The sequence below is a fragment of the Ranitomeya variabilis genome, chromosome 5, assembly GCF_051348905.1.
Source record: "Ranitomeya variabilis isolate aRanVar5 chromosome 5, aRanVar5.hap1, whole genome shotgun sequence".
Lineage (NCBI taxonomy): Eukaryota > Metazoa > Chordata > Amphibia > Anura > Dendrobatidae > Ranitomeya > Ranitomeya variabilis.
In genome coordinates, this window is record NC_135236.1 from 407,381,199 (window position 1) to 407,408,510 (window position 27,312).

At 45.6% G+C, this 27,312-nt stretch overlaps 2 protein-coding genes across 5 annotated transcripts in view; one reads left to right on the top strand and one right to left on the bottom strand.

Annotated features, from left to right (window-relative positions):
* PUS7L (pseudouridine synthase 7 like) overlaps nt 1–209 on the bottom strand; it is a 55,221-nt gene extending 55,012 nt beyond the window's left edge. The window contains exon 1 of the mRNA XM_077265128.1: nt 81–209. The gene's annotated coding sequence lies outside the window, so the exon portion shown is untranslated. The remainder of the gene's footprint in view (nt 1–80) is intronic.
* IRAK4 (interleukin 1 receptor associated kinase 4) overlaps nt 92–27,312 on the top strand; it is a 38,564-nt gene continuing 11,343 nt past the window's right edge. The window contains exons 1-7 of one of the 4 annotated variants that reach the window (XM_077265129.1): nt 373–460; nt 579–647; nt 11,769–11,829; nt 17,502–17,671; nt 21,711–21,856; nt 23,793–23,936; nt 26,430–26,590. In XM_077265129.1, the coding sequence (XP_077121244.1) occupies nt 646–647; nt 11,769–11,829; nt 17,502–17,671; nt 21,711–21,856; nt 23,793–23,936; nt 26,430–26,590 (684 nt within the window). In that variant the 5' untranslated portion in view covers nt 373–460; nt 579–645. Of the gene's footprint in view, nt 203–324; nt 461–578; nt 648–11,768; nt 11,830–17,501; nt 17,672–21,710; nt 21,857–23,792; nt 23,937–26,429; nt 26,591–27,312 lie in introns of those variants that run through there. The other 3 variants (XM_077265130.1, XM_077265132.1, XM_077265131.1) reach the window with 3 other exon arrangements.

A 27,312-nucleotide genomic window follows, 5' to 3' on the forward strand; every position in this document is an offset into this window, starting at 1 on the left:
ATGACACCCCAGACGCGATGCATGCTGTGACTTGTAGTCCACTAGTCACATTGTGAATGACCAAACACGTGTAACCTAACCTGACTGCTGTACGGATCCTCAGCGCTCCTCAGCTTCCTGCCCGCAGACCACGCCCATTACGGATTCCAGGAACCAATTAGATGGCTGTGTCACCCAGAGCGCCTTAAAGGCACAGGGTCAGGTCAGCGTGTAATACAAGGACGATGTGTAATGACAGTGACCATACACTTGTGGCTGTATGGAGTCACTATTGGCCGGACTCCGGGTTTATGTGGCCGCGGCCCTGGACGCTCTCTGTGCGGATTATGTGTGGGAACTAGCGCGGCTGCAGCACTGAAAGGGTGCCGGCCGCTTGTGAAAGCAGCAGAGAGGATGCGGAAATGTCCCGTATGTGTGCGTGCATCACTGCTGGAGGTGGTCGGTGCTGGGGCGGCAGCGGGTGAGTGCCGTGGGCAGTAGGGTCTCGGTGGGAGTGACAGCTCGGCACCACCTCGGCTGCACCTGGCTGAACTTGGTTTCTTATTCAGCAATTTTTTTCTTTTCTGTTGTTTTTATAGGTTTAACTGTAACAACAACAAATAATAAGCATCACAATAATAACATACAGTGCAGCGAGGAGCCCTGATGTGAGTACACTGAAAAACAGCTACAAAAATTATAAAACTGGCACAAAAATGGGCTTCAAAGTGGGCACCGAAGGGCGTTAATGAAAGGGTTAAATGACTTTGGGCCTCTGATCTCACAGTGCAGACATACCTCCTAACCATCCCGGATCCAGCGGGACTGTCCCGATTTTGACAATCAGCCCCGCGATCCCGGGCGGGACATTAGTTGTCCCGCACTACGTGCCTAGAGCGGGGACAATGCAGGGGGCGGCACCTGAGCAAGGTTTGTTGCTGTGTTTTGTTTTTTTTTATAAACCTCCCGACCGATTCCCCCCCCCCCCTGCATATTCATGACCTTAATGAGCGGTATCACATGACCGCTCACGCAGGAAGAAGGTGCTGAGCCGGGAGTCGGGACAGAGCGAGAGGGATGGCCACGTGGTGAGGAACAGGTAAGTATGAGGGACAGGGTAGGGGGGATGAAGGAGGACGGTAAGCCGCGCCATTCAAGATGGGAGCAGGGGGTGGGGTGGAGAGATGAGCCATGAATACAGGGGGGGGGAGAGAAATGAGTCATGCATGCAGGAGGGGGAAATATGAGCCATGCATACAGGGGGAGGGGGAATATGAGCCATGCGTACAGGGGGGGGGGAAATATGAGCCATGCATACAGGAGGGGGGGATATGAGCCATGCATACAGGGGGGGAAATATGAGCCATACATACAGGAGGGGGCGAATATGAGCCATGCATACAGGGGGAGGGGGAATATGAGCCATGCGTACAGGGGGGGGGAAATATAAGCCATGCATACAGGAGGGGGGGATATGAGCCATGCATACAGGGGGGGAAATATGAGCCATACATACATGAGGGGGGGAATATGAGCCATGCATACAGGAGGGGGTAATATGAGCCATACATACAGGAGGGGGGGGAAATATGAGCTATGCATACGGGGGGGGGGAATATGCGCCATGCATACAGGGGGAGGGGGAATATGAGCCATGCATACAGGAGGGGGGTCATTATACAGTATTAAGCATCATGTGGGATCATTATACAGTATGGAGAACTGTGTGGCCATTATACAGTATGGAGCATCATGTGTGGCCGTTATACAGTATGGAGCATCATGTGTGGCCAATGGCCATTATACAGTATGGGGCATTATGTGTGGCCATTATACAGTACGCAGCATTATGTGTGGCCATTATACAGTACGCAGCATCATGTGTGGCCATTATACAGTACGCAGCATTATGTGTGGCCATTATACAGTACGCAGCATTATGTGTGGCCATTATACAGTACGAAGCATCATGTGCGGCTATTATACAGTATGGAGCGTCATGTGGCCAATGGCCATTATACAGTATGGAGCGTCATGTGGCCATTATACAGTATGGAGCATCATGTGTGGCCATTATACAGTATGCAGCATCATGTGGGCCCATTATACTGTATGGAGCATCACGTGGGGCCAGTACACTGTACGCAGCATCATTTGGGGCCATTATACAGTAAGGAGCGTCATGTGTGGCCACTATACAGTATGGAGCGTCGTGTGGCCATTATACAGTATGGAGCGTCGTGTGTGGCCATTATACAGTATGGAGCATCATGTGTGGCCATATTTTTTTTTTGTTTATAATTATTGTTTATGAAACATTGTGATCAGAAGTGCTAAATGGGTGTGGTTGGGGCGTGACTAGTTGTGAAATGGGTGTGGTCAGAGGTGTGGCCTAAAATTTGCCGCAGGGCACTGCGCGCGCCGCTGACTTCGTCCCTCTTTCCCTTCCTCAAAAGTTGGGAGGTATGGTGCAGATGTATGGAACAGGGCGCCCCACATCAATTCCAGTGCCCTGCAGCCTGGCCCAAATGGGTTCTGGGCATCAGAGCTGCCATCAAAGTGGGCAAACAGTCGATTTTGACCATTTGAATAAGTAACTGGTGTTTTTAAGAGGTTAAATGACTTTGGGCCACTGATCTCACTAGGAATGCAGAATCAGTGGCCAAAGTCATTTAACCCTTTAAAAACATCAGTTACTTATTCAAATCTGTGAAAATTGGCTGTTTGATGCCAATTCTGATGCCCAAAACACATTTGGGCCAGGTTAACGGGACCTGGGTTTGATGCAGGGCATCCAGGGCATCACTATGTGTATTCTAAGTGTGAGATCAGTGGCCCAAAGTCATTTAACCCTTTCATTAATGCCCTTCGCTGCCCACTTTGATGTCCATTTTTGTAACAGAGTTATTAAGGTTGAAGGAAGACTTTAAGTCCATCTAGTTCAACACATAACCTAACCTAACATGCCCTAACCTGTTGATCCCAGAGGAAGGCAAAAAAAACCCATGTGGCAAAGAGTAAGCTCCACACTGGGGAAAAAAATTCCTTCCCGACTCCACATACGGCAATCAGACTAGTTCCCTTGATCAACGCCCTATCAAGGAATCTAGTGTATATACCCTGTAACATTATACTTTTCCAGAAAGGCATCCAGTCCCCTCTTAAATTTAAGTAATGAATCACTCATTACAACATCATACGGCAGAGAGTTCCATAGTCTCACTGCTCTTACAGTAAAGAATCCGCATCTGTTATTATGCTTAAACCTTCTTTCCTCCAGATGTAGATAATGCCCCTTTGTCCCTGTCTCAGGTCTATGATTAAAAAGATCAGCAGAAAGGTCTTTGTACTGTCCCCTCATATATTTATACATTAAAATAAGATCACCCCTTAGTCTTTGTTTCTCCAAACTAAACAGCCCCAAGTGTAATAACCTATCTTGGTATTGCAGACCCCCCAGTCCTCTAATAACCTTGGTCGCTCTTCTCTGCACCCGCTCCAGTTCAGCTATGTCTTTCTTATACACCAGAGACCAGAACTGTACACAGTATTCTAAGTGTGGTCGAACTAGTGACTTGTATAGAGGTAAAATTATGTTCTCCTCGTGAGCATCTATGCCTCTTTTAATGCATCCCATTATTCTATTTGCCTTTGTAGCAGCTGCCTGACACTGGCCTCTATATGTGAGTTTGTCATCCACCCATAGACCCAGGTCTTTTTCATTGACGGTTTTGCCCCGAGTTTTAGAATTAAGCACATAGATATACATCTTATTACTTCTACCCAAGTGCATGACCTTACATTTATCCCCATTAAAGCTCATTTGCCATTTGTCAGCCCAAGCTTCTAGTTTACATAAATCATCCTGTAATATAAAATTGTCCTCCTCTGTATTGATTACCCTGCAGAGTTTAGTGTCATCTGCAAATATTGAAATTCTGCTCTGTATGCCCCCTACAAGGTCATTAATAAATATGTTAAAAAGAAGAGGGCCCAATACTGACCCCTGTGGTACCCCACTGCTAACCGCGACCCAGTCCGAATGTGCTCCGTTAATAACCACCCTTTGTTTCCTATCCCTGAGCCAACTCTCAACCCACTTGCACATATTTTCCCCTATCCCCCTTATTCTCATTTTATGTAACAACCTTTTGTGTGGCACCGTATCAAAAGCTTTTGAAAAGTCCATATACACTACGTCCACTGCGTTCCCTTGGTCCAGTCCGGAACTCACCTCTTCATAGAAACTGATCAGATTAGTCTGACAGGAACGATTCCCTATCAAACCCGTGCTGATACTGGGTCATGAGGTTATTCCTCTACAGATACTCCAGTATAGTATCTCTTAGAATTCCCTCCAGGATTTTACCCACAGTATGGGTTAAGCTTACTGGCCTATAATTTCCGAGTTCAGTTTTTGTGTCCTTTTTGAATATTGGCACCACATTTGCTATACGCCAGTCCTGTGGTACAGACCCTGTTATTATGGACTCTTTAAAGATTAAAAATAATGGTCTATCAATGACTGTACTTAATTCCTGCAGTACTCAGGGGTGTATCCCATCCGGGCCCGGAGATTTGTCAATTTTAGCGGTTTTTTAGACGCCGCCGTACTTCCTGCTGGGTTAAGCAGGTGACAATGGGGAATTTTTGTTATCACTGATCATATTGTCTGCCATGGAATTTTCTTGTGTAAATACAGGTAGTCCTTGACTTACGACATTGATCCGTTCTTACGCGGCGTTGTAAACCGAATGTCGACCTAAGTCGGGCCATACGTTCATACAGTACTGTACCATACAGTCGAACGACTAAGTCCTAATGACCTGCTAATTTCTGTCGGTGTTTCCCCCTTATCAGATCGCCTTATGATATCCACTTTCACCTCCATGGTGATGGCCTTCCTTTTCTTTGATGCACTGGTATCAGATGAGTGTAGCTTACGTTTGGGAGCCATAATGAAAGGTGTTATGGCGTGCAGGAGACTCGTTTTCCTCATGTAACCGGGTACAGTGTACATTACTGGACTCAATTCTTCCGCCGCTGCACGTAGTTCGACTTACGACGCAAAACCGCGTAAGTCGGAATGAGGCGTCGTAACCACAAAACAACGTAACTCGAGAGCGGCGTAACCCGAGGACTAACTGTACTGATGAAAAAAAAGTCATTTAGCATTTTGGCTTTTTCCTCATCCACCATTTGACCCAGACTATTTTTTAAGGGGGCCAACACTATTATTTTTTAGTTTATTACCATTTACGTAGTTAAAGAATATTTTGGAATTATTTTTACTCTCTCTGGCAATGAGTATCTCTGTCTCAATCTTTGCAGCCTTGATTTGCTTTTTACAGAATTTATTTAATTTTCTGTATTTATTTAAAGGGAACCCGTCAACCCCAAAATCAATGGTGAGGTAAGCTCACCGTCATCAGGGGCTTATCTACAGCATTCTATAATGCTGTAGATAAGCCTCCAATGTATCCTGAAGGAGGAGAGAAAGACGTTAAATTATACTCACCCAGGGACGGTCCTGCTGCGGTCCGGGTCCGATGGGTGTCTCAGGTCCGGTCCGGCGCCTCCCATCTTCATTCCATGACGTCTTCTTCTGGTCTTCACGCCGCGGCTGTGGCGCAGGCGTACTTTGTCTGCCGTGTTGAGGGCAGAGCAAAGTACTGCAGTGCGCAGGCGCCGGGCCTCTCTGACCTGTCCCTGCGCACTGCCGTGCTCTGCTCTGCCCTCAACAGGGCTGACAAAGTACGCCTGCGCCGCAGCCGCGGCATGAAGACCAGAAGAGGACGTTATGGAATGAAGATAGGAGGGACCGGACCTGAGACACCCATCAGACCCGGACCGCAGCGGGACCGCCCCTGGGTGAGTATAATCTAACGTCTTTTTCTCTTTCAGGATACACCGGTGGCAAATCTACAGCATTACAGAATGCTGTAGATAAGCCCCTGATGACAGTGCGCTTACCTCATCATTGATTTTGGGGGTGACAGGTTCCCTTTAATGCCTCATCACTACTTACTTCCTTTAATTCTCTAAATGCTTTCTTTTTTGTCACTTATTGCGCCCCTTACAGCTCTATTTAGCCATATTGGTTTCCTCCTATTTCTAGTATGTTTATTCCCATACGGTATATATTGTGCACAGGTCCTATCCAGGATGCTAATAAATGTCTCCCATTTTCTTTGTGTATTTTTATGTCTCAGGATATCGTCCCAGTTAATTGCACCAAGATCCTCTCTCATCCGTTGGAAATTAGCCCTCCTGAAGTTTAGTGTCCTTGTAACCCCTCTACTACACATCTTATTAAAGGATACATGAAAACTTATTATTTTGTGATCACTATTCCCCAAGTGACCTCCAACCCTTATATTTGATATGCGGTCTGGCCTGTTGGTTAATATTAGGTCTAGCAGTGCCTCCCTTCTTGTTGGGTCCTGAACCAGTTGTGAAAGGTAATTGTCTCTCTTAGTTGTCAAAAACCGATTACCTTAATCTATTTCATTGTAGTTGAAGTCCCCCATAATAATGACTTCTCCTTGAGTCGCAGCTTCATCTATTTGCTTTACGAGGATATTCTCCATTGCTTCCATTATTTTTGGAGACTTATAAAAAACCCCTGTCAGTAATGTATTATTTCTCTACTTGCCTTCCACGACAGCCCAGCCCAGGAGGTTGTCTCCATACCCTAATGGGGGACAGGAAGCACAAGAGGTTAAAAACCCCTCCCACCTCCCATTAACCAGTGTCTTTCCTGTTCCCCATGGGGCATGGAGAGGTTCCTGGTAATCTGCACGGCCGGCTCTGGCAGTGGTACCTTAATCTCGTGCCGGGCAGTGGTGGTCGGGCCCCTTGGCTTCCTCCTCCTTTTCTGCTCCCGTCTCCTCTGGATTCCGGGACCGCATTCCTGGTCCTCCTGCGTCCCCTTGCGGGGGTAAAGCGGACCAGTGATCCCCTCCCGGAGGCCTCCCTGAGCTCTCCGGTGTCTCCCCCTCCTGTGTGCGCTGTTCGGCGACCCGGAAGTCACGTGGTGCTGCGGTCTTCACTTCCGGGTCGGCGCTCCTGTGCAGGAGCGTTACTATGCCCGGATTGCTGGATTTCCGAACGGTGTGTGAGGCACGCTGCATCCTCGCACGCCTGCCTGGGACTGCGGAGGGGGAGGGGACGGCTAATTGCCAAGCGCTGGAGCAGCATTTATTTTCTATATAAAGCTGCAGAAGACGTCTCGGGTAAGCCTGCTCAGCATGGATATGTCTTGCCCTGCAGCTACAGAGCCCAGTTCTCCCCAAGCCCCAGTAAGTGTGGCAGGGACTGGTCCCATTTAAGGGTGGATTTTTAGAATACCTTCTCATACTGCTTCCTCTCTCATTTCAGGGAGACAAGCCTGGCTATAAATCCACTACTAAGCGCAAATGTGCTACATGTAATGAAAAACTGCCCTTAAAATGGGAGAAAAAAATTGTGCCAACCCTGTACGGACAAAATAATCCGGGCTGAACATCCTTCACTAATTGAAGAGATACTTTCCTTGGTTAGACAGGAGGTTCAGACCTCTTTGACCATGTTTACTCCTCCTCCACCGCCACAACCACCCTCACCTGGTCCATCACTTCCCAAGAAAAGAGAGATCCAGGAATATTCTGACTCCGAATCTGATGGCTCTTATGCGTCATCCTCAGTTAAATGGGAAGATGTCCTACCTCATAAAACTGCTGAAATCAGAAAATACCTTTTTTCTTCTGAACATATTGAGGAATTGGTGTCCGCGGTGAGGAGTACTATGGGGCTAAAGGAGGAACCCGTTCCTCAGTCTATACAGGATGAGTTATTCGGCATACATACTGATAAACAACTTGGTTTTCCCGTACATAAAAGTATCATTGATATGATTAATAATGAGTGGGAACTTCCTGAGAAACGGCTAACCACCCCGTCAGACTTTAAACACAGGTTCCCTCTGGATGAGGATTCAATTAAATGGAACATCCCGAAAATAGATGTTCAGGTGGCTAAGGTGGCAAAAAAGACTGCCCAGCCGTTCGAAGACTCCTCCCAGCTAAAGGACCCCTTAGATAGGAAGATTGAAAGTCTACTCAAAAAATCCTGGGAAACTTCCACCTTGGCTCTCAGGTTCAATGTTGCATCCACCTGTGTAGCCAGGTCTCTCTTCCGCTGGATGGAGGAATTAGAAAACCACATCTCTCAGGGTACTCCGAGAGATGAGGTGTTGGACTCCTTGCCTATTTTACATAGAGCAACCGGATTTCTTGCAAAAGCCTCCCTGGAATCCATCCGTGTAGCCGCCAGATCTTTAGTCCAGACAAATTCGGCCAGAAGAGCTCTCTGGCTAAAGATGTGGAGTGGAGATGTCACTTCAAAAATAAAGTTGTGTTCCATTCCCTTTAAAGGTGACTATGTGTTCGGGCCTTCATTAGATGACATCCTGGAAAATGCCACGGACAGAAAAAAGACTCTTCCTGAACAGAGACCTCCCAGGAAGCGTTTTTTTTCGGGCCTCCCAGTCTCAGCCCTTCCAGGTTAAGGGTAAAGGCAAATCCGGTAGATGGAGCTATGCCAAGGGGAAACCCCAAAATATCCTTATTCCCCAGCAATCACAGCAAGAAAAACAATGACTCCGATCCGGTGGGGGGGAGGCTTTCGAACTTTGTTCACAGTTGGCGGAATATCTCCAACAGCTTTTGGGTCGTAAATGTTATCCAGCAGGGTCTTCTTATAGAGTTCGAGGCGCCTCCTCCCAGGATCCTAAGAGTTACCTCCCCGTCATCTCGGGAGACTCAAAAACTGATGATGTCAGGATTACAAGATCTGATGACCTCGAGAGCAATTTCTATGGTCCCAGTAAACGAGCAGGGAAAGGGGCATTATTCCCGTATATATTCATGGTAAAAAAGCCTTCCGGACAAGCCCGGATCATAATAAATTTAAAAGCTTTCAATCAATACATCACTTACTGCAAATTCAAAATGGAGTCAGTAAAATCAGCCATCCCTCTGATAGCTCCTCATTCATATATGGCAACAATAGATCTCAAGGATGCCTATTTTCATATCCCGATACATCCTTGTCACAGGAAGTATCTGAGATTTGCGGTTCAGTTGAATCACAAGATTCTACATTTCCAATGCAATGTTCTTCCCTTCGGGATCTCCTCGGCCCCAAGGGTTTTCTCCAGAGTCATGGCGGAAGCTGTATCTCATATCAGAAACCAAGACGTCGCCATAGTACCTTACCTGGATGACCTTCTAATCATTGGTCCTTCCGCCGAAATTTTCAATCAGAGGGTTGCCAGAACTCTGAACATCCTACGACTCTTGGGTTGGATACCCAATCTAAAGTAGTCTCATCTGTTGCCATCAAAAGTGATAAAATTTTTGTGGGTCCTATTGGACTCGGAAAATCAAAAATCTTTCCTACCAGAAGATCACCGGAAGAACTTGACATCCAAAGTCCTAGACTTAAAAAAACAAAGATCCCCTATTCTGCGGACAGCAATGTCTTTTCTGGGGTCAATGACGGCCTGCATACAGTTAGTCCAGTGGGCTCAGGCCCATTCCAGAGTTCTGCAGGCACACATTCTGGAAAACTGGAATGGAAATCCAAACTTCCTAAACAGAAGAGTATACACTCCAGGGAAGGTAAAAGCCTCCTTAACCTGGTGGGTGATCCAAACAAACCTTCTCAAGGGTGTGGACTGGATACAAAATCCACTGGTGACAGTAACAACAGATGCCAGTCAAAAAGGCTGGGGTGCGGTTGTGTCGCAGGTCCCATTTCAGGGTCACTGGAATCAGAAAGAAAGCTCCAGTTCTTCCAACCTCAGAGAATTGATGGCAGTGGAGAAGGCCCTTCTAGCCGCCAACAGTCTAATTGTAGGTCAACATGTCAGAGTGTACTCGGACAATATAACGACTATAGCGCATCTCAAACACCAAGGGAGTCCAAAATTCAACTACCTGAGAGCTGTATCAAGCAGAATTTTTTTGCTGGGCAGAGAAACATCTCTCATTATCAACAATACACCTCAAAGGGTCAGTAAATGTTCAAGCAGATCTCCTAAGTCGTCACGACTTACAACCAGGAGAATGGAGCCTGAAGACGGACGTTTTCAGGATGTTGACGAACAGGTGGGGCCTTCCCGACATAGATCTCTTAGCTTCAAGTCAGAATGCACAGGTCGAGACCTACTTCTCTCTAGACCCCAGAGACAAGTCTCAGGGAGTAGACGCCTTTGCTCATACATGGAGGTTCCGGCTAGCGTACTTATTTCCTCCAATACCGTTGCTTGCAAAGACCCTTCGGAAGATCCGAGACGATCAATTCCCAACTATCCTGGTAGCTCCGGCATGGCCGGAGAGGAGCTGGTACCACCTCATCAGAGAATTACAAGTGGATGGTCCAGTCTTTCTACAAGCGTCAGAGGATCTTCTCCTCCAGGGTCCCTTTTATCATCCGAACCCCCAAAAATTCAAACTGGCAGCCTGGCTGTTGAAGCCCAGGTACTAAGAGCTAAAGGTCTTTCAGAGTCGGTGATCTCCACTTTACAAAAGTCCAGAAAACCTGTCACTAACGCTATATACAGCAAAATTTGGAAAAGGTTTTCCTCGTGGTGTCACCCTTATAATCCTGACCCTTTCCACCCTAATATCTCACAAATATTAGACTTTTTACAAAAAGGGCTGGAATTGGGGTTAAGGCTGAGTACATTAAAAGTTCAAGTATCAGCCTTGAGTTCTGTCTTTGACCAAGACCTTGCAGGTCATCGTTGGATAAAAAGGTTTATGGTCTCAGCATCAAGACATTATCCAAAACAACAAATCTTTGTACCATCATGGGACTTAAACATAGTCCTAAAGGGCCTTACGGCTCCTCCATTTGAGCCGCTATCTTCTTGTTACTCACAGCTCCTGTCCTGCAAAGCTGCCTTCTTAGTTGCCATATCTACTGCAAGACGAGTGGGGGAAATACAAGCTCTTTCAATCAGAGAACCTTATCTCAGCATAAGGGACGATTCCATTGTGTTCCGACCTGATCCATGTTTTCTTCCAAAGGTGGTGTCAGAATTTCACCGATCACAGAACATAGTCCTTCCATCGTTCTGTCACAATCCTACAAATCCGCAAGAACATAGATTCCATACCTTGGATGTACGTCGTATAGTATTACACTATTTGGAACAAACTAAATCCTTCAGAATTGACCAAAATCTCTTCGTTCATTTATCTGGGCGAAACAAAGGCAAGAAGGTAGCGAAGAGTACCATTGCCAACTGGATAAAAAAGGCCATAACTGAAGCATATCTAGCTCAGGATGTCGCGGTACCTACAGGCCTAAAGGCTCATTCCACCAGATCTACTTCCATCTCCTGGGCTGAAAGGGCTGGTGCATCCACGGAGCAGATTTGCAGGGCTGCAACATGGTCTTCTCTACACACATTCACTAAACATAATAGATTGGACTTCTGGTCCAACCAGGATCTAGTCTTTGGCCGGAAGGTTCTCCAGGCTGTGGTCCCTCCCTAAATACAGAATTGGTTGGCATTCCTCCTGGGCTGTCGTGAAAGGCAACTAGAGAAAATAGAAATATTCTTACCGTTAATTCGGTTTCTAGGAGCCTTCCACAACAGCGTTAATTCCCTCCCGACATTCTTGGATATTTTTCTGAGAACCTAAAAGGTAACTGGTGCTATGGGTTCAGTTGTAAGTCACTGGTTAATGGGAGGTGGGAGGGGTTTTTAACCTCCTGTTTTTCCTGTCCCCCATTAGGGTATGGAGACAACCTCCTGGGCTGGGCTGTCGTGGAAGGCTCCTAGAAACCGAATTAACGGTAAGAATAATTCTATTTTTTTACCCCTCCCCTTATCTCCACCCACAGGGACTCTACATTTTCATTAGATTCACCTATATTATCACGCAGGATGGGTTTTAAGGATGATTTTACATATAGACACACCCCTCGCTTATCCGTTCGGTCATTTCTGAACAGACTATAGCCCTGCAAGTTAACAGCCCAGTCATGGCTCTCATCCAGCCACGTTTCAGATATCCCCACCATGTCATAATTATGCTCCAACAACATTAATTCTAATTCCTCCATTTTGTTGGCGACGCTTCTGGCATTAGTATACATACATTTTATGTATCTTTCTCTGTACCTCTATTCTTTCTTAAATTATTAATTGTTCTAATGCCACTGCCACCCCCAACTTCCTTATTTGTGCCCAGGTCTCTATCTGCACTATCTTCCCCTGCTATAAAATGAATGCCCTTCCCCCCCCCAATCCCTAGTTTAAACACTCCTCCAACCTTCTAGCCATTTTCTCCCCCAGCACAGCTGCACCTTCTCCATTGAGGTGCAGCCCGTCCCTAGCGTAGAACCTGTAGCCAACTGAGAAGTCGGCCCAGTTCTGCAGGAACCCAAACCCCTCCTTCCTACACCAATTCTTGAGCCACTTATTAACCCCCCTAATCTCCCGTTGCCTGTCTGGCTTGGTACAGGCAGTATTTCGGAAAATACCACGTTGGAGGTCCTTGCTTGCAGCCTAATTCCCTGAAATCGTTTTTTAGCACCGTCCACCTACCTCTAACTTTGTCATTTGTGCCAATGTGCACCATGACCGCTGGGTCCTCACCAGCCCCTCCCAGTAATCTGTCCACCCAATGAGCAATGTGTCGGACTCGAGCGCCAGGTAGGCAGCACACTCTTCGACGATCCCTGTCTTTGTGACAGATTGCCCTATCTGTTCCCCTAATAATTGTGTCCCCCACTACCAACACCTGTCTGGCCTGCCCTGCTCTCCTATTTCCCTCCTTACTGGAGCAGTCACTCCTCCGGTTTTCAGAGGACATGCCTGGCTGCAGCAGTGCTACCCCTGTACTAGCACCCCCCCCATCTGCCAACTTAGCAAACTTATTGGGGTGTGCCAGATCAGGACTAGCCTCCCTGGCACTCTTCCCCCTACCCTGCTTTCTAACTGTCACCCAGCTTGCTACTCCATTGTCCTGCAGCTCCATCCTACCATCCCCCCCTCATCTATCCCATTGAGCGTCTGCTCAGTGAGCAGAAGACTCCTTTCCATATTGTCAATGGATCTCAGTGTTGCCATCTGCACATTTAGATCCAGAATCTGGGTTTCCAAATGCACAACGTGCTCACATCTCGCACAGCAGTATGCACCCTCGACCGGCTGATCAAGGACTGCATACATGAGGCAAGATGTGCACTGGATGGCATTAACAACAGTGGTGCACATTTCCTAATGGGGATTGCACCAGACAGAAACGTTAAATAAAAAATAAATACAAAGTATCAATAAAACACAAACAGCAATTCAGTAATTCCCCCTTTGGAAACTCCGTGAATCCAAAGTCACTGAATCACAAGTCACACTTACCGCCGTTCACACTTACGCTCAGGTCACACTCAGCTCGTTCACACTCGCTAAGCTGAAGATAAAGAGATTTTTTTTCCCCTCAGCAGCAATCCACCTTGGTGTTCAATGCACTTCCAAAAAGTGCCAGTTTTATAATTTTTGTAGTTGTTTTTTTTGTATTCACGTCATGGCACCTCGCAGCATTGTGTGTTATTATTGTGATGATTATTAATTGTTGTTGAACCTATAAAAAACAGAATAAGAAACTAACTTCAGCCTCGTCTGGGCTGCTGAGTGTGCTGCTACCTAGGTCAGACTCCGTTCTCTGCCTGTGTACACTACACCGTCTGCCTGATGTGATGAGTGTGCTGCTAACCTAGGTCAGGCTCCGTGCTCTACCTGTGTACACTACACCGTCTGCCTGGGCTGCTGAGCGTACGGCTACCTAGGTCAGGCTCCGTGCTCTACCTGTGTACACTACACCATCTTCCTGTGCTGCAGAGTGTATGGCTACCTAGGTCAGGCTCCGTGCTCTGCCTGTGTACACTACACCGTCTGCCTGATGTGATGAGTGTGCTGCTACCTAGGTCAGGCTCCGTGCTCTACCTGTGTACACTACACCGTCTGCCTGATGTGATGAGTGTGCTGCTACCTAGGTCAGGCTCTGTGCTCTGCATGTGTACACTACACCATCTGCCTGGGCTGCTGAGTGTACGGCTACCTAGGTCAGGCTCCGTGCTCTACCTGTGTACACTACACCGTCTGCCTGTGCTGCAGAGTGTACGGCTACCTAGGTCAGGCTCGGTGCTCTACCTGTGTACACTACACCGTCTGCCTGTGCTGCTGAGTGTACGGCTACCTAGGTCAGGCTCCATGCCCTACCTGTGTACACTACACCGTCTGCCTGTGCTGCTGAGTGTACGGCTACCTAGGTCAGGCTCCATGCCCTACCTGTGTACACTACACCGTCTGCCTGGGCTGCAGAGTGTATGGCTACCTAGGTCAGACTCCGTTCTCTGCCTGTGTACACTACACCGTCTGCCTGTGCTGCTTAGTGTATGGCTACCTAGGTCAGGCTCCGTGCTCTAACTGTGTACACTACACCGTCTGCCTGGGCTGCTGAGTGTACGGCTACCTAGGTCAGACTCCATGCTCTGTGTACACTACACCGTCTGCCTGGGCTGCTGAGTGTACGGCTACCTAGGTCAGGCTCCGTGCTCTACCTGTGTACACTACACCGTCTGCCTGTGCTGCTTAGTGTATGGCTACCTAGGTCAGACTCCGTGCTCTGCCTGTGTACACTACACCATCTGCCTGTGCTGCTTAGTGTATGGCTACCTAGGTCAGGCTCCGTGCTCTACCTGTGTACACTACACCGTCTGCCTGGGCTGCTGAGTGTACGGCTACCTAGGTCAGACTCCATGCTCTGTGTACACTACACCGTCTGCCTGTGCTGCTGAGTGTACGGCTACCTAGGTCAGGCTCCGTGCTCTACCTGTGTACACTACACCGTCTGCCTGTGCTGCTTAGTGTATGGCTACCTAGGTCAGACTCCGTGCTCTGCCTGTGTACACTACACCATCTGCCTGTGCTGCTTAGTGTATGGCTACCTAGGTCAGGCTCCGTGCTCTACCTGTGTACACTACACCGTCTGCCTGGGCTGCTGAGTGTACGGCTACCTAGGTCAGGCTCCGTGCTCTACCTGTGTACACTACACCGTCTGCCTGGGCTGCTGAGTGTACGGCTACCTAGGTCAGGCTCCGTGCTCTACCTGTGTACACTACACCGTCTGCCTGTGCTGCTGAGTGTACGGCTACCTAGGTCAGGCTCCGTGCTCTACCTGTGTACACTACACCATCTGCCTGTGCTGCTGAGTGTACGGCTACCTAGGTCAGGCTCCGTGCTCTACCTGTGTACACTACACAGTCTGCCTGGGCTGCTGAGTGTACGGCTACCTAGGTCAGGCTCCGTGCTCTACCTGTGTACACTACACCGTCTGCCTGTGCTGCTGAGTGTACGGCTACCTAGGTCAGGCTCCGTGCTCTACCTGTGTACACTACACAGTCTGCCTGGGCTGCTGAGTGTACGGCTACCTAGGTCAGGCTCCGTGCTCTGCCTGTGTACACTACACCGTCTGCCTGGGCTGCTGAGTGTACGGCTACCTAGGTCAGGCTCCGTGCTCTGCCTGTGTACACTACACCGTCTGCCTGGGCTGCAGAGTGCATACTGCTGTTCCAGACTAGGTCAGACTTTAGTATACAACACTTTACTACAACCTCCATACTATAAGCAAAGACAAATCTCTGCTTTCCTGCACCTCGGGCAAAAATTCAGTCTGCTGCCCCTCCGATACATATATTAAAGGTGTTATCCACTACTTTGACAATCCCTTCTTAAGCACCATTTTCCCCACCACTGGTGGACACAGACAGAAAAGGGCCCCTGTGCAAGAACAGTATATGAGTTCTTTGCTTCCCAAGAGCTACTAAAAATGCAAAATTGCACATACTTTGAAAGTAGAAATGAGCCCCGTTACCTGTTGGGCCCCTGTGGGAGCACACAGGTTGCACCAATGATATGTTTGTCCCTGTTCCCCACATAAAATAACAGCCTGTACCAGTGCCGAGTCTAACGGGACGCTATTTTGTCATGTGGGCCCTTCAGCCAAACAGTGGCCGCTAATGGTTACCTGCATTCTCTCTTCCTTCGGATGAAGCTGTACCTGTGAGAAGTGAGATCTGCTGCTCTCTGATGTTACATTTGAAGGCAGTGAGGGTGAAGTGGACCATTAGCGGCTACAATCACCAAGCTTAGTACATCGCTCAACTGCAACATCAAGTCAGCCCTGTATACAATTGCTGACTAATTGCTTCTCATTGTACCCCCTGCCCAAAATATGACCTCCAGACTGTCTCTCTTGTACATGGCAACCACGCAGTCTTCTCCTTTTTAAAATATTTCCTGCACGCATATCCCTTCCGGACTATAACTGCCACCGTTTGTCTCTATTATCTATAACCACCGCAGTGTCCCCCCTTATTGGCTATAACTGCCACACTGCCCCTATTGTAAGTGTCCCTTTCCACATTGGGTCCCCTCTTCACACGGTGTGCCTCCTATCATGTCTAGGCTCTATACTATGCTCCTTCTACAGTGTAACAACTGACTCGAAAAATGGCCAAATCCAAGTTCCGGGGAGCAGCATTTTGCTGCCCCTACAGAGACCTTTCATACCACCGCATAAGGCAGCCTGACAGCGCCCCTCTGCGGGCTGAGCCCCAGGCTGATGCCACCTAGTTTTGTCCTGACTTTCTATTCTATACTATAACCTCCACATTACAGTATACAACTGCTGTACCATACTATAACCTCTAGAGCACAGGTGCTTTTCAATTAAAACACTTCACCTCCGTCTTGTACCTTATTCCTCACCACCTGATTAGTTCCATAATACCGGATTCACACATCCGTGTTTCTCACTCCCTCCTATTACAGACAGTAATGCATGAACTGGCCACGGGTCTCCTGAGCCAACCTCTCCAGCCTCATTTATGTCTGTGGCCGCAAGTGTGCGTGAGGAGGTCCACGGTTGGTCCTTTCCTTTCTCAAACTGCAAAACACTAATATGTCAATCCGGCCTAACAATTCATTCTCCTTGAACCCTAAAACCCTAATTTACTTCATAAGTGTTCATAGTCAGAAACTGTCTGAGTAAATGGCGCGTGGGTACTACACCCTGACCGCTGATCAGAACTAGCCCTTTGTTTGTCACACCTTTTTCTTACAGATTGTGAGCTCTTGTGACGAGTACTGTAATTCATCGTTTGAATTGGTTCCTACCTTGTTGCTCTTGAATGTCCGCTTTTGTTGGTACATGTACTCACTGAATTGTAAGGGGCTCCGGAACATGTTGGTGCTACTGTGAAAGGCATACTAATCGACAACTTAAGTTGTGAGCCCCAATAGGGACAGTGATGATGAAGCCTGTAAGGCGCTGTGGAAGTAATGGCGCTATATAAACGAGTAAAGAAAATAGATATAACTAAAACTTCCTACTGGTGTTTTGTACTATAAGCCAGGAAGTGTTTTCTACATGACCAGATCACACTTTATATTTTTCTTACAGGATTGTGAAATGAGTAAGACCATATCACCGTCCACTTATGTTCGGAACCTCAGTCCTGCACTTTTCCGCCAGTTGTCTGATTTTCTTGATCCTCAAGAAGGATGGAAAAAGCTGGCTGTGGATATAAGGAAATCTTCAGGAGAGCCTCGATATACACAGCTTCATATAAGGTATAAGACTATATTTTTCCAATTATTCTTTGGAAAATGTGTGTTCTTGAGTTGTCCTCTGTTCCAAAACGTAGGTTTTTGCTACCCCCCGAGAGCAGCGTGATATAACTTACTGTTCTTCATGCTGTGATGTCATTTTGATAAAGCCACCAGTTGTCTGGATGATGAGCTGTGTATATGTAAGGCGATAGATATGCTGCCCACTTTCCCCCTTGAGAGGAGTTTAATGTTATGTGGTGAACTGTGATGTATTAGAGAAAGGCCCAGAGTTTATAACTCTTGAAGGTAACGGGCCTAGGCAGGACTGAGTACGTGACATGAATAGATTGTCCCAGGTGGGAGTTCCAGAGCGACGGCACTAGAGAACATAAGTACCAGCCATACTGGCACCATAACGTGCCGGGATGTAACAGACGGCTACCGCAACGTTGCATGTAACACGCCCACACCACTGATGGGCAGCTTTCTGTGTACACTGTGCATAGGTTGAAGGCAACCAATCAGTGGGGTGGTTGTTATTATATAGAGCAGGTTTTAGTCCTCTAATGATATTCTGCTGCTGATAAAACAGTGATTTTATCAAAACTGCAGCCAGCAGCTCAGTTAGTGACACATCACTGGAATGAGTGTTTCAGTCTCTACATAATGCTGCTCTCAGAATAGGTGACAAAATCCTGGTGACTTAGTACATTCATTATAGAGATCCGACATTATAATCATGGAAATTTAGCATAGAAGCTAAAGTTATATGCAAATCATGATGGAAGTGCACTGGGGTGTGTCACTGCACTAGGACTGATTCTTCCAAACGCTTCATTGAGATAATTGTCACTACAACTCTAGATAAATGGGGTCGCTTGAAGGGGGATCCTGCTCTTCTGGCAATTGATGGCTCTGTATATGGAGTCCACAAACTATAGGGTGGGCTATTTATATGGATACACCAAAATAAATTGGGAATGGTTGGTGATATCAATTCCTGTTTGTGACACATTAGCGTATGGGAGGGGGAAAACTTTTCAAGAAGGGTGGTGACCATGGCTGCCATTTTGAAGTCAGCCATTTTGGATCCAACTTTATAAATAGCCCACCCAGGTGTATCCATATAAATGGCCCACCCTGTATATTACAATAATTTACTCTTAGGAAAACTGTTGAAGGAAAGCGTGCAAATAGTGTCTTATCTGAGAAAGTTAAAAGGTTAATTCATAGGATTGAACTCACCAGATGTAGCTGAATTGAAGCATTGAAAGGATTCGCTGCAGCAGATCCACGAGTCCAGGAAGGACCAGCCGTTAGATACAGATTGGGATGATTGTGGTAAATTTGTGCGCTGCTGAATCACTAGAATTCCTGAATTATTAGTACATGTGGCTTTATTATTCTTCGCGTTTCAGAGTTCAAGACTCCTTCATCAGGATCACCACAGGAACATCAGGTTGTTCCTCTGGCGTCCTGATGGAGTCTTGAACTCTGAAACGCGCAGAATAATAAAGCCACATGTACTAATAATTCAGGAATTCTAGTGATTCAGCAGCGCACAAATTTACCACAATCATCCCAATAATTTACTCTTCCAAGAGGCAAATAGCATTCCATCTCTCCCGTGTCTTGCCATGTGGCCAACCAGTACTGTACAGACACATATGGCATATTGCCACGTTCAGCAGAAATTGTGTGACACATTTTGGTGCTGTTTTTACCTATTTTCCCTCGTGAAAATGTTGTGGCTAAAACAATCTTGTGTTTAAAAATTATTTTTCCTTCACTGCCCAATGGTATAAAATTATGTTACACACTTGTGGTGTCAATATGATCACTTAGCTGAATTAATTGAGAGGTGTAGTTTGTAAAATGGGGTCACTTGTAGTGGAGTTCTGTTGTTCTGGCACATTAAGGGCTCTTCCAGTGGGTCATGGCACCCGCAAGCAACAACAGTAAAATCTGGACTACAATATGGCGCTCCTTCCTTTCTAGCTTTACACTGTCTGAAAAGTAGTTCTTAATTGTATCTAGAGTATTGGCGCACTCAGGAATAATTGCACAACAAACTGCAAGGTCCGTTTTTTTTGTCTATTAGCCCTTATAAAAATTAAAAACTTGGGGCTCAAACCACAGTTACGGTAAGTGGTAAAAATGTAATTATGCTTTCTTTATCGCCCAATGGTATACAATTCTGTGAGGCCCATGTGGTATCAACATGCTCCATGCACCCCTAGTTGAATGTATTTGGGGGTGTAGTTTGTAAAATGGGGTCACTTATGGAGGGGTTCTGCTGTTCTTGGCACCTCCGGTCAGTGGCTCTGCCAATGTGACATGGTGCCCTAAACCATTCCAGCAAAATCTGAACTCAAATATGGTGCGTCTTCCCTTCCGAGCTTTTCATTGCCTCAAAAGTAGTTTTCTAGCATATATGGGGTATTGATGTACGCAGGAGAAATTGCGTAACAAGTTATACTGTGCATTTTCTTCTGTTATCCCTATTGGAAACTTGGGCCCAGAGCAGCATTTTAGTGGGAAAAAAATGGTAAATTTCTATTTACTTATCCTAATGTTATAGAATTCTGTGAGTCGTCTGAAGGTTAAAAATGCTCACTTCACTGCTAGATGAATTCCTCTAGAGGTACAATTTCCAAAATGGGGTCACTTTTCGGGTTTCTGCTGTTTTGGCATGTCAGCAGTTCTTCAAATATGACATTGCATCAGGACTCCAGCCAAAATTGATCTCCAGAATTCAGTGGGCACTCCTGCCCTGCCGTGTGCCCAAGCAGTAGTTTGCCACCACATGTGGGGTATCTGTGTACGCGGGAGAGATTTCACAACAAACTTTGTGGTCCGTTTTCTCCTGTTGCCCTTTTTAAAATGAAAAATGTGGGGGCAAACTTCTCAATGTTCTAAATTTCTGTGAAACACCTGTGGGTTCAAGGTGCTCACCACACATCTAGATAAATTGGGTTGTAGTTTTCAAAAATGGGGTCACTTGTGGGGTGTTTCCTCTGTTTAGGCTCATCAGGGACTCTGCAAACACGACATGGCGTCTGCTATTTAGTCGAGCCAATTTTGCTCTCCAAAAGTCAAATGGTGCTCCTTCTCTCCTGAGCCCTGTAGTAAACATATGGGGCATCGGTGTACTCAGGAGAAATTGCACAACAAATTGTATGGTCCATTATCTGCTGTTACCTTTGTGAAAATGAAATATTTGGGGCTAAATCAACATTATTGAGGTAAAGTAAAAGTTGTTTTTTTTTCCTTTTCCTTCCACGTTCCATTTCTTCCTGTGAAGCACCTGAAGAGTCAGTAAACTTCTTGAATGTGGTTTTGAGCACCTTGAGGGGTGCAGTTTCTAGAATGGTGTCACTTTTGGATCTTTTCTGTCATATAGGCCCCTCAAAGTCACTTCAATGTGATGTGGTCCCTACAAAAAATCAGTTTGGTAAATTTTGTTGAAAAATTGAGAAATCATTGGTCAACTTTTAACCCTTCTAACTTACTAACAAAAAATGTTTAAAAAAATTATTCTTGTATAAAGTAGACATGTGGGAAATGTTAGTTAATAACTATCTGGTTTAAGGGCATCAACATTTTAATTTTGGTGAAAACTTTACAATTCAAATATTTTCCCAAATAAACACAAATATCGGCCTAAATTTACTACTAACATGAAATACAATGTGTCACAAAAAACGAATCATTAGGGTATGTTGAAGCGTTCCAGGGTTATTAACACAGTGATACTAGTCAGAACTGTAAAATGTGGCCTGGTCAGGAAGGTGAAAACTGGGTCAGAGTGAAGGTTGACAGTGGATCTGAAGTACTCGGTCCCCTTTTCCAATATGGCTGCATTGCTACACAGACCATTTCCTTGCAGGAATCTGATAGGGAATTGTCAGCTCCCATTTGTTACTCCTTAACATTTTTTATAAAGCAAAAAAAACAACAATAAATGCGTGGTATTTTCTAGTCATACGGCCTTCATGATGCCATGGTATAGTACAATACTTGATTATCCGCAATTAACTCAGTTTCCTATATTTTACAGACGATTTGAAGGAGTCATTCAGAAGGGGAAAAGCCCTACACATGAGTTACTTTATGACTGGGGTACAACAAACTGCACCGTACAAGACCTTACGGACCTGCTGCTGAGGAATGAATTTTTGACAGTTGCTTCACTTTTTCCATATGGTATTAAAATGCTATTTCATGGATTTTTCTTTGTTTATATCGCATTAACTTGTACTGGAGAGCTGTTCAGATTGTATATTACATAAATGTCACATTTCGTACACTTTGGCTAGTTTCATAGTAAATCATATCACTTATGTGTGTGTGATATGGGGGAAATGGCAGACTTTGCCAAATTGGGAAGGTTTATCTTTTTAAGATGTTGTAATACATATAACGTGACTAATGAAGAAACTCATTTCACACTTGTCTGAACTAACAATATACTCCTGTTTTGTGCTACAGGTGCCATAAAATTCTGCATTACATGGGTACAGGCTACAAACTAAATGTGTAGTCTGTTCTTGGTGTTGTGCTCAATTAAGGTTAGAAAAAACTGGTGAACAGATAGAAGGGAGTATGACTGCAGGATCAGACTACAGTAGGTTTGTTTGTAGTCTGTTACCATGGAGATGTAGGTTTCCTTAAGAGCTGTAAGCTCAAAGTGAATGGAGATTTTGAATTATAAAGAACTTGTCAAGTGTTTTGGTCTCCTACCGCTACCATCCATTTCTGCCCCAGTAATTTCTACATCATTGTTTATTTGCCCCAGCAATGACCTAATTCTATAAAATAAATAAATGTGGCACTCATAACAGACAAATGACCTGTCTGCAGTCAAGGAGGTTGAGAGATGTCAAAACTCGCTTCCTGACCCTTCCAAATCTGGCTTTTAGTGACGTCTGAAAGCAGTGTACATCCCAAACCCTTCAGGAATCCCACACATTTCATTGGCTTCTGGGTCCAGGTTATGTGCAGAGTGTACTTACCATGGCATATGGATGCATTGGAACAATAAATGAAGATGCATATGATGTACAGTATATCCCCTTTCATAATGTCTGCATTATCGGTCAAATCGTATTAAATAGAAATTATGGAATATAAAGAGGATAGACTGTTTTCATTTACCTTCCTTCCTCCCTATAATTGACCTTATTTCTTTATTTCTGTCTCCACATAGATCACCCTTTGTTAGATCATCCTCTATAACTTTTACTTAACAGTTTCCCTGAATTCTCAAAATAAACTGCTAGTTTAGTCAAGGAATAGGAACAATTCTGTACATGGACCGCGGTAGCGCTGGAGGCCCGGTTTCAAATCTTACCAAAGACAACATCTGCAGGGAGTTTGTATGTTCTGCCCAGGTTTGCGGGGGTTTCCTCCAGGTTCTCTGACAGACTTGTGCCCCAATCATCACAGGGGAAATGATTGTAAAAGCGCTTTGGAAATGAATGGCGTAAAATAGGCGAGTACTATAAATGAGTGTAGATCATACCTGCCCTCTGCTGAAGGCAGCAAATAAACAGGGTAAAAATAGGGGTTTAGAAGTCACTTAAATGCATTTTTGTTATAGGAATAAATACAAATCCCCGAATATATTTATTAGAAAAGTTTCATAGCTTTCCATGCAGGACAAAATTTAACATATAAGGTAACGTTCACATTTGCGTTTTTGGGCGCAGCGTCGGCGACGCAACCAACAACGCATGTACACAATGCCGCGTTTTGCGACGCATGCGTAGTCATAAGATAGTAAGGAGCAGGAATTTTGGCGCAGGGAAAACGCTACAAGTAGCGTTCCCTGCGCCCTGTCTTGTGCGTCAATATGACGCATGTGTCGTAAAACTCATTACAACGCATACCGGCTCATGTCCATGCGCCCCCCATGTTAAAGATAGGGGCGCATGATGCATGCGTCGGTATCCGTCGACGACGCTGCGCCCAACAACGCGAATGTGAACGTAGCCTAAAAAAGTTACTCTTTAAGTTCGAAGTTTACTAATATTTGACTATTCAAGAATTCTTTTATGTAAACTTGGATTAGATACTACTAGTTGACCGTGATCTATCTTACCATGATACTGTGTTTCTTGATTGTCTTGCTTGAAAACAGAGCCATCACCAAGCTCCAGTTGCCGAACACTTCCTATGGATGAAATGCAGAAGCCACAAACTTCTGAGACAAGTAGCAAAACAGAACGTGGCAACCCTGTGTTACAGAGCACAGAACCTGAGCAAAATGATGAAGAGACAGCAGGTAGTGGATTCATACCTCTGGCTATAATGCTTTTCACAATCGGTTCTTTTTATTTTAATTTTCAACTTTTTTTTTTTTTTTTTTTTTTTTTGTTTCAATACTTTTTAAATGAGAACTGAAAGAATAAGGGGTCAATAACCCCTTACCGACATGTGACATACTAGTACTTCATATGTCACCTCTTGAGCCCACATCTTTCCTGGCAGATGATGGCTGTAATATTCAGCCATCTTCTGCCTCTAACAGCTCCATGTGGAGCGGAGCTGCATCTTTTTGCCTATTAAATGCTGCTGTCAAACTATGACAGCGGCATTTACAGCATTCATGTTGGGTGGGTTCAGTTCTAATCCCCAATCGGCGTGCCCGTGACTCATTCGCAGGGTGCAGGTTGGTTGCCATGACAACTCGGGGTCTACTGAAGACTTCCGTGACTATCATGATGGTGCGAAGGAACAGATGATTGGCCTCGGGGAGACCAAAACATCCAACACCACGGAGACACCATCACGTGTTTCTCAACGCAGTGATCCAGAACACTGCCCCCATCCCTTATGGGAAATATGCAAATGCATGTAGGATAGCTGCGGAGACACCATCACGTGTTTCTCAACGCAAGCAGTGAATAGCCAGACCTTTCCCCGGGAAGGAACAACCACGGGAAGGGCAGCATCCAATAAAGGAAAACATCCAATACAGGAAAACCACCTATGCCAAGCATGGTATCCATCCAGAGACAGCTGTTTCGGGGTGTTTGCCCCTCATCAGTGTGGAGTAGGAATCTGGCTATTAGGAGCAGTGCCTAGTAAAAGGCTGTGAAGGAACAGATGATTGGCCTCGGGGAGACCAAAACATCCAACACCGCGGGGACACCATCACGTGTTTCTCAACGCAGTGATCCAGAACACTGCCCCCATCCCTTATGGGAAATATGCAAATGCATGTAGGATAGCTGCGGAGACACCATCACGTGTTTCTCAACGCAAGCAGTGAATAGCCAGACCTTTCCCCAGGAAGGAACAACCACGGGAAGGGCAGCATCCAATAAAGGAAAACATCCAATACAGGAAAACCACCTATGCCAAGCATGGTATCCATCCACAGACAGCTGTTTCGGGGTGTTTGCCCCTCATCAGTGTGGAGTAGGAATCTGGCTATTAGGAGCAGTGCCTAGTAAAAGGCTGTGAAGGAACAGATGATTGGCCTCGGGGAGACCAAAACATCCAACACCGTGGAGACAGCTGTCTGTGGATGGATACCATGCTTGGCATAGGTGGTTTTCCTGTATTGGATGTTTTCCTTTATTGGACGCTGCCCTTCCCGTGGTTGTTCCTTCCCGGGGAAAGGTCTGGCTATTCACTGCTTGCGTTGAGAAACACGTGATGGTGTCTCCGCAGCTATCCTACATATCATGATGGTGCGTCTGTGAAAGCCAGCCTGTAGCTCGCATTCATAGGAGACTGTGATTTTATTTTTTTCGCTGTAAACATCCATACTTCTGTATTTCTGTATATAGTGTAAGCAATTAGGCAATCGCAGGGTTAAGTCTTCTGCTACAAAATACTTTAAAAAAAATAAATACATTAGATAAATACACATGTGGTATCGCTACTTTGGTACTATCAAAATATGATTAATCCAATCCGCAAAATTTAAAAAAAAAATCAAAATGTCAGACTTACGGCTTCTCCGCCAATGCAACAGCACAAAAAAATAGCATATTAAGAGGTGATCAAAGCATTCTATCAATAAAAATGTCGGCCCAAGAAACAAGCCTTCACTCGGCTCCGTCATGTGAATATTGAAAACATGACAGATCTCAGAATATACAAATTTTCTTTTTTAAACCACCGAAATAAAAAAACAAAAAACAATTTTGTTTGAAATCACCGTAATTGTACTGATCTGGAGAGTCACACTTCCAGGTCACCTTTACAGTATAATAAATGCTGAAAATAAAAAAACAAAAAAAGAATTGCACTTTTTCTCTATTTCACTGCACTTGGAATTTTTTTTTTCCCTTTTTGAAATACATTATCTAATAAAATGGATGGTGTCATCCAAAAGTGGCAGTCGTTCTGTAAAAATCAAGCCTTCATAGGGCTATGTTGACAGAAAAATAAAAAAGTTCTGGCTCTTGGAACAATGTGAGGAAAAACAAAGTTGCTGTAATATTACCAGAAATTACAAGAAGCAAATAAAATGAAGGTATTTTTATTTTCTGCATTTTTCTTCAGCCCTTGGGCCTTGTATAGCTAATATTAATAAAATCCGTGTTGCTCGCCTTCACCGGCTCCAGCGCCCACTACCACTGCAGCAGTGGCATCACAAGTGCCCCACAACGTGACCTGCGCCCAATCCCCGGGCTCCGCGCTCTGCCCGGACACACGGCTGGTCTGTGGCCATAGCTGGTATAATCCTCTCTCACTCTGTGGAAAGTACAGTGCTTACACATTGCACAGGGGTTCTAACTCTGTTTCTTATGGAATGTTGCAGGTTTTGGCATTTTTTCCTTTAATTTTCTGAAGAGAATTACAAGAGACTTTGATGATCGACCACTTTCTAATGGAGGAAGTAAGATTGGAGAGGGTGGCTTTGGGATGGTTTTCCAGGGCCACTTAAAGAATGAGTATGTGGCAGTGAAAAAGCTAACAAATGTAGGTATCAGTCTTGTCTTTCTTTTATTTTACTAAATTACAAAACAAATATGTAAATTAATGATAATTCATCCTTGCTGGGGTTGGGTGCCTTTTCAAACCGGGTCCTTGTGAGTTAGATAGAGGGGGATGATAGAATCCTGTCTTACTCTAAGGGTTAATTCTCACTGCGTGACTTAGTTCTTGTCATATCATCTGTTCCCTGACTTAAAGTGAATCTGTGACCCCCAATATGCATCAGGCTATACCACGATACCGGGGGCTTGGCTCTTATAAAAGTCCTACTAGCACTGTATCTGCTAGTGGTACGATGCCTCAGAAAACAACTTTGAGTTTTCTGCACATGAAAGGGCTTCGCTGCACCTTCTGGCATTCTTAAGAGTTCACCCTTACAGCCTCTCACTTTGCATGTTTGGGGCTTTCCGTGCTTCTGGTTCACAGTGCTCACTTCTTAGAGTGCTACCTAAAGTCAGGCGGCGGGTGACACCGCCGTGCTCGGCCAGGCACACACAGTGGCTGGGCTTCTTCTCATCTTTGGCTCTTCGCTACGCCACTCCACTACACTGTTACACCCTGGAGTGTAGCGAGTGGCGTCAGCAGGGAGGAGAAAGCGCACATCCACTGCATGCGCATGCTCAGCCCGTCACAGGCACTCGCACACACCCTGGCTCACTTAAGACAGAGTTCACCCCAAGAAAGGGGTTGTAACAGGGCACCAAGAT